The 10,000-nt window shown below is 42.1% G+C and overlaps 1 protein-coding gene across 1 annotated transcript in view; it reads left to right on the top strand.

The window, feature by feature from the left end:
* The window catches only part of LOC135091639 (otoferlin-like), a 198,620-nt gene that overhangs the window by 3,628 nt on the left and 184,992 nt on the right, over positions 1 to 10,000 (top strand). The window contains 1 exon segment of the mRNA XM_063989424.1: positions 1 to 2,798. This exon segment is cut by the window's left edge and continues 901 nt beyond it. Coding sequence (XP_063845494.1) covers positions 2,720 to 2,798 — 79 coding nt within the window. The 5' untranslated portion in view covers positions 1 to 2,719.

Genomic DNA, 10,000 nt, shown 5'->3' with positions numbered 1-10,000 from the left:
GAAGGGGAAAATAAAATAAAAGAGAAAGGAAAAGAAGAACAGCAAACAGGAGGAACAACAAGAAGCAGGAGGCAGAAGTTAACAAAGACAAGAGGAAAAAAAAGAAGAGAAAAAGATAGAAAAGAAGGAAAGAAACAGAAACAGTACAGCAGAAGGAAGAGGAACTGCTGTTATCTTTATTCTTTCTCACTGTCTTTATTCAACGTTTCTCACTCCCCTCTTCATCATTTATCTTACCTTCATTAACTCCATAATTTGTTCTCCCTTCTCTTATTCGCTCCTGCTCTATTATTTACCTTTTATTCGTCTTCATTTTTATTGTCCTGGTTCTTTTTCTTTGCATCTCTTTATTACCTTCTCGTGTGTGTCTGTAACCCTCCTCCTTGCTCCTTCCTAGGCTAGCATGCTTCCCCACCATGTACTCTCTCGCTCACTATGTACACCAGCCAGTCAAACAACACACACACACACACCCACACACACACACTGAATGAATCATAAGCAGCAGGCAGGACCTAAGCACAATATTTACGTGAATGGATCAATGTTAACGCCTCACATTCATTACCTTGATTGAAATGCTGATGAAGGTGTGCGGCTTAAAAACATTAGCAGTGTTTTACGTGTAGAAACTTGCAGGCTTTCAAGAGAGGAAGATATATTTCATACATGTAATAGAAGCGTGTTTACGTGCGTCTTTGAAATGTTGATAAAGGGAGTGAGGCTATGAAATATATCCTGGTGAAAAGTATTATGATAAAATTTGTAGGAGAGGGAAATAATATGACGCGGGTTGAAGCGTTTTCGTGTTAAGTTCTCATTGGATTTTTTTTTACTTTTTTATTTTTTTTTATTTTTTTTTTGGCGTCAAACATTAACAGATGCAGTGGCTGTTGAAAAATACTCACTGAAAGTTGAGTCAAAAGGGAAAAAGTAAAAAAAAAGTTTAAAAGACTCACGTGTTTTCAATTTTAAACTCAAAATTTTAATATTTTCTAACATTTTATTAGACTAAACTAAAAAAAAACGAAAAAAATAAATATCCAAGTAAGGAGAGAGAACAAAAAAAAAAAAAAAAAAACGAGCACACACGAAACTAAAAACTAAAGAGAACATCTTCAAGCATTTCTTTTTTGTTAATTTCCTTAGCATGGTCAAATAAGATTAGGTGTAAATATGAGAGACTCGTGTGTGGCGACCGCGGTGTGTTTGGCCCCCCATGTGTGGTGAACTGCGTGTCTTGGCCTGGCGAGCGAGCCTTCCCTGCCCCGTCTGCTCCCTGTCCTCTCCCCTTCCCTCCCTCTCCCTTTCCCACACCGCCCCTCTTCCCCATCTGTCGTGTACACCAAAGCGGCTTGTCACGCACGCAGGTACACACGCACGAACACACACGCACGGTGGGACAAGGGAAGTGGCACACACACACACACACACACACACACACACACACGCACACACACACACACACACACACACACACACACACACATCGGCGCATACTTTCACGCCAAGAATATGAATGTTTTTTGTGGGTTTGGTTTTAAATAAAGACTAAAGTGAGAATACTGAAAAAAAGGACAAATTGCGCGGGGCATTTTGCAAAACGTGAGGTGAATTAAATTGGTTTTGTTTGTCGATGTGGTGCTTTCTTTGTTTGGTTGCTTGCTTGCTTGATTCCCTTCTTGTTTGTTTGTTTGGCGAGTGAAAAGGTGAAGGTTAGATAAGTAACACACACACACACACACACACACACATTCTCTCTCTCTCTCTCTCTCTCTCTCTCTCTCTCTCTCTCTCTCTCTCTCTCTCTCTCTCTCTCTCTCTCTCTCTCTCTCTCTCTCTCTCTCTCATATATAGCTTTCTAAACTTTGTATTAATCTTCCTTTCCTCCTCCTTTATCTTCTCTTCTCCCTCTCTTCCTCTCTGCACCCCTTGTTCCTCTTCATCTTTCTCGCCTCCTCCTCCATTCATCATGTTTATTATTCCCTAGTTCGTCTTTGGCCTTTCCTTTTCACTTATATTCCTCTTCTCGCTTATTCATCTTTCCCTCTTTCCTCTTTAGTTTCCTCTTGCGCCCCTTTGATCTTTCCTTTTCCACGTACTTAGCTTGTTTCCTTTTCTTTCCTCTTCTAATTTTTCCTCTTTGCATCCTCTCATGTTTTAGTTTCTCCTATTGTTATTATTATCTTTACTGATCTCTTATCTCTATCTCTTTATTTGTCTTTTCACGTCGTTCTCTTCATTCTTTTCAACTATTCTTTAATTCTCTGTAAATTCATTTCAGCACCTCTTGAAATCTTAATTAGTCTCATATGCATTTCAGTTAAATCCTCGTATTTTTTCTTCCCTTCCATAAATTTTACTTCAGCCAACCTTTTTCAAATTCATCAAAAGTTTCATGGATTCCTCTTAACTTTTTATTTCCTCTTTAATTCCTCTAATTAATATTATCTGTCTGGTTGTGTCTCCTCATTTCCTCTTGTTCCTGTTGATTTTCTCTTGTTTTCCTCTCGTTCACCTCTTGTTTCCCTCTTGTTTCTCTTTAAATTCCTCTTCTTGATTATCTCTTGTTCTTAATTCTCTCTTCATTTCCTATTGTAAAAAAAAAAAAAATCTGTTCTTGTTCCTCTTGAAATGGTTTCTCATCTTGTGTTCCTCGTGATTTTCTCTCGTTCCACTTGAAGTTCATTGTTCCTCGTGTGTTCTCCTCGCCGGCAACATGTCTCTCAAGTTCCACGTGAGACATTTCAGCCGCGTGCCGCAAGGGGGCGAGAAGGTGGCCAAGGTGACGTTCAGAGGTGAGTATTACTGTGTGTGTGTGTGTGTGTGTGTGTGTGTGTGTGTGTGTGTGTGTGTGTGTGTGTGTGTAAGAATATCACATAAAAGTTAATAATTTATCATCTGTCTGTTGGTTCGTTGTTCATCTAAAGGTTACAAAGAGAAAATGGTTACAGAAAGGGGGAAAAAAAGTGTCTGTGTGTGTGTGTGTGTGTGTGTGTGTGTGTGTGTGTGTGTGGACAGTGACAGTCAGCCAGGGTATATGATGTTTTTCAAAGCTTACCTGGTGACAGTAAGGCACATGGCGGCCAGTGTGTGTAAGAGTGCACAGTGCGTAAAGATGTTTTGGGAGGAAAATTGTGCCATGTAAGAAATTGATTGAAATTGAGATGAACGTACTGGAAATTGAGATAAACGTATTATCAATTGAGATGAACGTATTACAAACTGAGATGAACGTATTACAAACTGAGATGAAAGTATTGCAAGTTGAGATGAAAGTATTAAAGATTGAGATGAAAGTATTACAGATTGGTGTATTACATCAGTACCTTACACTGAGACGCAACTCGTGCCTCATTTGTTTGAGATGTGGCATTTTGTTTAATTATATATCTAACACCTATATAACATTTTTTAGGACTGACTAGCTGTTTCCTGTGTTTAAAATAGACCTAGTACTTTTATTTATGTTTTCGGTCTTAAAATTAGGGAGAAACGTAAGATATTCACGCATTTTTGTGATTAATGGTTGTAGGCGCGAGGGTACAAGAATTTGTCAAAAGCTCCCGGAAGGCTGGCTGGACCACTGGTGCAAGGCTGTGTCTGGCTGCCCTTGCTCCTCCTCCTCCTCCTCCTCCTCCCCCTCCTCCTCCTCCCCCTCCTCCTCTTCGATTTATTTATTTTATCGTGTTTCTTGTTCTTAACATTTTTCATTCTTCTTCTTCTTCTTCTTCTTCTTCTTCTTCTTCTTCTTCTTCTTCTTCTTCTTCTTCTTCTTCTTCTTCTTCTTCTTCTTCTTCTTCTTCTCCTCCTCCTCCTCTTTCTTCTTTATTTCTTCTTCTTCTTTTCTTCTTCCTTTTCTTCTTCTTTTCTTTTTCTTCTATTTCTTCTTCTTCTTCTTCTTCTTCTTCTTCTTCTTCTTCTTCTTCTTCTTCTTCTTCTTCTTCTTCTTCTTCTTCTTCTTCTTTGTTCTCTGCTTCTGTTCCATTCTATTCTTCTTTCCTCCATGTTCTTACGTGTTCCTCCTCCTCCTCCTCCTCCTCCTCCTCCTCTTCCTTTTCCTCTTCCTCCTCCTGCTCTTCTTCTTTGTCTTCCTGACCTAATTGACCAATCAGGAGCAATGAATCATTCTCCTTTCTTCTTTATTTTTGTTTATGTTTCTTTACTTACCTTAAAGGACATTTCTTACGTGTTGTTGTTGTTGTTGTTGTTGTTGTTGTTGTTGCGCTATTGTTGTTATTTTTTGTCCCATTATTTTTTATTTTATTTTTTTTCTTGTATCTTTCTTCTTCTTCTTCTTCTTCTTCTTCTTCTTCTTCTTCTTCTTCTTCTTCTTCTTCTTCTTCTTCTTCTTCTTTTTCTTCTCCTTCCTCCTCCTCCTCCTCCTCCTCCTCCTCCTCTTCCTCCTCCTCCTCCTCCTCCTCCTCCTCCTCCCCATCATCATCATCATCATCATCATCATCATCATCATCATCATCATTTTTTTCTTCTTGTTCTTCTTGTTCTTGTTCTGTTTTTTTTCTTCTTGTTCTTGTTCTTGTTCTTGTTCTTGTTCTTCTTGTTCTTGTTCTTGTTCTTGTTCTTGTTCTTCTAGTTCTTGTTCTTGTTCTTCTAGTTCTTCTTTCTTCTTCTTCTTCTTCTTCTTGTTCTTCGTCTTTTATTTCATGAACCTACTCATGTATTTATGATAATTACTTTCAAGATGACTCGCAATTTTAGGTTTAAGTGCGAATTACATGCCTAGTTCATTTATTTTCTTTCCGCACAAACGCAACGCAGAAGTAAAATTAATCCACATCAATTTTCATTATCACCACTGTAACATTTTCAACATTTATTTTAACCTCGTATTCTTCCTTTTTTTTTTTTTCCCCCTCACGTCACTTATTAACTCAGTATTATTCCTTCCTTCCTTCCTTCATTCATTCATAAACTTGATAATTCCTGTCTGTGTTCATTCTCTTTGTTAGCGTCTTGCTGTTTACTTCATCCATTTCTTTTATCATGTTTTTTCTTCCATTCCTTCTCTCCCCCCCCCAATTCTGTTTACGTATTTACTAGATAACCTTGGAGGAGGAGGAGGAGGAGGAGGAGGAGGAGGAGGAGGAATAGTGGTAGAATGCCAGAAAGTGAGGAAGAGAAGGAGGAGGAGGGGGAGGAAAGGAGAAATAGAAGATTGGAAGAAAGTAAAGAGGAGGAGGCGGAGGAGGAAGAAGAGGGAGGGGAAAAATTGGAAGAATGCTGGAAAATGAAGAGGAGGAGGGGGAGGAGGGAGAAGAAAAAAAGAGAAAGAATGCTGAAAAATGAAGAAGAGAAAAAAAAGCCGAACAATGTTGGTATAAAAGAAGAAGGAAAGAGGAGGAGGAATCTTGAAAGGAGGATAAGGAAGTGAAGCAGGAAGAGGAGGAGGAGGAGGAGGAGGAGGAGGAGGAGGAGGACGAGGAGAAAGATTACAAATAAATACAAAGAAAAACAAAACAAACAGCAACAGACCTTTTATCCCCTGGCAGGTTGTTTGGTGATGAAGGAAGCAAGGCTAAACTAAGATAGGTCACCGTGACAAGATGGGTTGGGTGTGGTTTGATTCCCTTCTGCCGGCGGTCATCAGGAGCCCCTGATGACCGCCGGCAGAGGGGAATCGAATCTGGCACCTCGCTACATTTTCCCCGTCGCGTGCAGCCTTTCTGTTGTGAAGGGAAAGAGATGAAGTGAAGGCGTGTGTGGGAATGTGATTTATCGAACACAAAACCTGTTACTGAAAAACGCGAATTAGGATGAGTGAAGGCAGGTTCCCGAGCGGCCTGTCTGTTTCTGACACGTTTTCTGTGCTGGGAGAGGCACAGTGGTCGTGGGCAGCCAGTGCAGCCACTCTGGTTGTGTGACTGTGGCCACCAGACTCAACAGTGAGGAGGCGAAGCTCGTCTGGTGCTGAGCTTCTTTGGTTGACACCCGTCAGGCAATAAATAGATAAATAAAGAAATGAATAATTGATAACAAATAAAATAAAAAAAAAAGAATAAGGAATAAATAAAGAAAAGTGCAGTTCATGAAACTACAAGAAAGAACAGTTTGGTGGATGTGACTGTCTATTTAGTGACCTTAAAAGTGATCCAAACTTTATGTCGGAATACAAAGATGAACACAGACACGACAAAATAATGGAAGCTGCAAGAAGCCGTCGGGCCCACACGCGGCAGCCCCTGCATGAAGCTTGTCTATTTCCAGGGATCATCTCAGCCATAAATTTGTCTGATCTTCTGTTAAAGCTCCCTGATGACCTGGAACAAGCAACATGATTGCTGAGTCTATTCCATTCATTTACCACTGTTTGAGAACCAGTTCCTGCCTTTTTCCTTTTTTAAATCTTGCTCCTTCTCTTGTCTCACCAGAATCTCGTCATATATAGTGTAGTTGCTGTGTGGCTTTCCTCTACCTACGCTAAGTACTTTATATTTGCTATATTGTACTTATCATCTATCTCTCTATTCGTTTATTTTATCTAAGTCTGTCTGCAATGCGACTACATCTGTATACGCCCTAATTAATCCACCTGTCCTCGTGGCGTCCACAAATTTACTAACGCCAACGAACTTTCATCAGCGTCCTGCAGGAGGCTGAACGTCGTGTGCTGAGCATTTGGTGTGACACACTCCCCTCTGTGCCTGTTGCCACTCACTGACGCGCCTGCACTGACTGTCAGGATTAAGACACGTCCATCTCTACGTCGGCCTTAGCGGGCTGGCAGTAAAAAAAAAAAAGAGAAAAAAAAGAAAAAAAAAAGAAAAAAAAAAAGAAAAAAAAAAAAAGCGCCCGAGGGAACGGGAAAACCGCGTGGCGTCGCTGCAGGCGTCAACACTTTCCAGCCTGTTTTTATTGTGCGTGCGTACATTTGTTTATGTGGCTTAATTCTTGGCGGTGCGTGGGAACAGGTGAGCCGCTCGGGACACCTGCTGCTTCACTGTGTGTTTACCCGCAGCCTGACACAGCGTCAACCGGGCATGCTTTTTGTTGTCAGTAGGAACACAAATGGAAAGGAAAGGAAAAAAATGGCGTATTGAAAGTTGTTTGCAGTCCTGTAATCAGTCTCCTGTCCAGCCACCTATGCCGTGACTAATGAGGCGTTTGTGAGGAGCATTACTCTGATTGGGGCAGAGCAAACTTGGTATTGTTCAATGCCTCAAAAACTCAATTCCTCCATCTATCAACTCGACACAATCTTCCAGACAACTATCCCCTCTTCTTCAATGACACTCAACTATCCCCCTCTTCTACACTGAACATCCTTGGTCTGTCCTTTACTTATAATCTGAACTGGAAACTTCACATCTCATCTCTAGCTAAAACAGCTTCTATGAAGTTAGGTGTTCTGAGACGTCTCCGCCAGTTTTTCTCACCCCCCCCAGCTGCTAACTCTGTACAAGGGCCTTATCCGTCCATGTATGGAGTATGCTTCACATGTCTGGGGGGGTTCCACTCATACTGCTGTTCTAGACAGGGTGGAATCAAAAGCTTTTCGTCTCATCAACTCCTCTCCTCTAACTGACTGTCTTCAGCCTCTCTCTCACCGCCGCAATGTTGCATCTCTAGCTGTCTTCTACCGCTATTTTCATGCTAACTGCTCTTCTGATCTTGCTAACTGCATGCCTCCCCTCCTTCCGCGGCCTCGCTGCACAAGACTTTCATCTTTCTCTCACTCCTATTCTGTCCACCTCTCTAACGCAAGAGTTAACCAGTATTCTCAATCATTCATCCCTTTCTCTGGTAAACTCTGGAATTCCTTGCCTGCTTCTGTATTTCCACCTTCCTATGACTTGAATTCCTTCAAGAGGGAGGTTTCAAGACACTTATCCACCAATTTTTGACTACTGCTTTGACCCTTTTAGGGACTGGCATTTCAGTGGGCATTTTTTTTTATTAGATTTTTGTTGCCCTTGGCCAGTATCCTTCCTACATAAAAAAAAAAAAAAAAAAAAAAAAAAAAAAAAAAAAAAAAGCAGTCTTTTATGGAAGTGTAGGTAGACTTCCATGAAAGACTGCTCCGGTGCTGTGGTGCGCGTCATGTGCTTCATTAAAATAACGGAGCAAGTCTGTGAGGCACGGCTCTTTTATTTGTAAATGCGTATTGAGCGTCTTTATGATCTTGTTGTGTCCAGGAATTCTGCCTTCATATCCCTCATTAGTGACTCCATTGCCTTGCCGGCTGCTGCCATGAGGCTTACAGGCTGGTAATCATCAGGGTGATTTTTTTTATCTTCTTGAGTGTGGATGTGGCGGCGTTCGCAAGTTTGCAGTCTTGAGGGACTTCGATTAGTTCACAGTTTGTTAAATAGTTTGGTGAGCGGCAGAAAGAGTTCGTCTTTGGATTCCTTCAGTTTTCTGGTGAAAAATGTCTAGACTGTAGATTTTTTTGCTTCATTTTCCTGGAACACGCGCTGAGGGAGACGGTATTGTTTAGACTCTGGGGCGTTGTTGGCGCTCCGAGTATCGTCTTTAAGGAAAACGGAAGCAAAAAGTTGTTTACAGTGTCCGCCGCGGTGATTTCGTCATCATTGAGTCCGCCATTTTGTGTTGCTGGAGGCGCTGTGGGTGGTGGGCGGTGGGTGGTGGCGGGGTGTCTGTGTGTGACAACTAGAGAGGTCTGTGGGGTTAGACTGACTAGGGTTGACGATATGAAATTATAATTTTTCTTCCTCTGCCTAATGCTTTGTGGCAGCACGCTGTACTCCGCCGCGACTCAGACTGTCCATGTTGTTGTGGCTTAGTTAATGCTTCACACAAGACTGTCCATGTTGTTGTGGCTTAGTTAATGCTTCACACATGCGCCTTTTATTTCTTTTTGTTCTTTATTCCTTTGGTCCACCATGTGGGTTTATTACTGACAACTGAGCATCCATCCCGAAATGAAGCACATGCTCCTGTAGCGTCATTTATTACCTTGGCGAGCCGTCGCCATGATTCATGATAGTTATGTTATTGGCAGTGTTTTCTAAAAGGTGACTCCGGTCGCTGCTGACGAGGATGCTTTCAAATTTCTTTTAAGTTTGCCGTTCGATGATCACGAAAGTTTTCTTTAAACTGATTTTCTTAATTTTTTTTGGGAGGTAATGTTTCGAAGTTTTGTGAATTTTTTCCTTCGATATGGCCACAGTGCTTCGATATGGTCAAAATACTTCGAAATTTTTGAAGTTTGTCCTTGGATATGAAGTTTTGAAGTTCGCCCGTCGATAACCATGCGCCTTTCTTTACTTTAACATTCTTTACCTTCATTAATCAATCTGAACGCTGAACATAGTCACCTGGCGGTAACGAGTGGGTACCGAACACAAATCCAACTTCTACATTACCTTCAGTGTTGTCATTGGCTGGAGGAACAATGCCCACGATGTGGTCGCCTTTCTGGACGCTTCTCGTGTTGGTGTGGGGATCAGCGTAGCGTGTCTCGGGTGTGCAACTGTGCATGAAGTGGATCAGCCCATCTGCGTGGGGCTGAGTTGGAAGCACCCTCAATTAAGGTGTCGTGTTGGCAGCTTGTTTCCGATGTTTGTTCATGGAGTTTGGTATCGCCTGCCTGTGACTGGAGGAGGAGGAGGAGGAGGTGGTGGAGAACGAGGAAGGAGAGGGGGAGGAGGAAGGGAAGGAGGAGTTGTTGGACAAAGAGGAGGAAGAGGCCCGGTTCACACTAGTCTATTTTTACGGATTCGTCTCCGTTCACCGTCCAGCAATGACGCCACAAAAACGGAGTCCGTACTGAAGGGAGGAGTTCACCGCCGTGTCCGTATCCAATGTTTGTCTGCATGGCCGCGCAGAAAAGAGACCTCCTCGACAAGGAATTTGTGTACTTCTTGCCACCTTGCTGCTCGCAGCTGACGAAGAGAGGCCAGTGTGGTGAAGAGTGTCATTCACTGAACAGTAAAGAAACACAAGTAACTACACGCTGGTGAATGCTGCAAGGCGGGGGGGGGGGGTCGGTGGTGTCTGCTGTGTCAGTGCACGCTGTGGT

This window comes from Scylla paramamosain, chromosome 38 (genome assembly GCF_035594125.1).
Source record: "Scylla paramamosain isolate STU-SP2022 chromosome 38, ASM3559412v1, whole genome shotgun sequence".
Lineage (NCBI taxonomy): Eukaryota > Metazoa > Arthropoda > Malacostraca > Decapoda > Portunidae > Scylla > Scylla paramamosain.
Note: the sequence above shows the minus strand (reverse complement) of the source record. Positions and strands in the feature narration are given on the sequence as shown.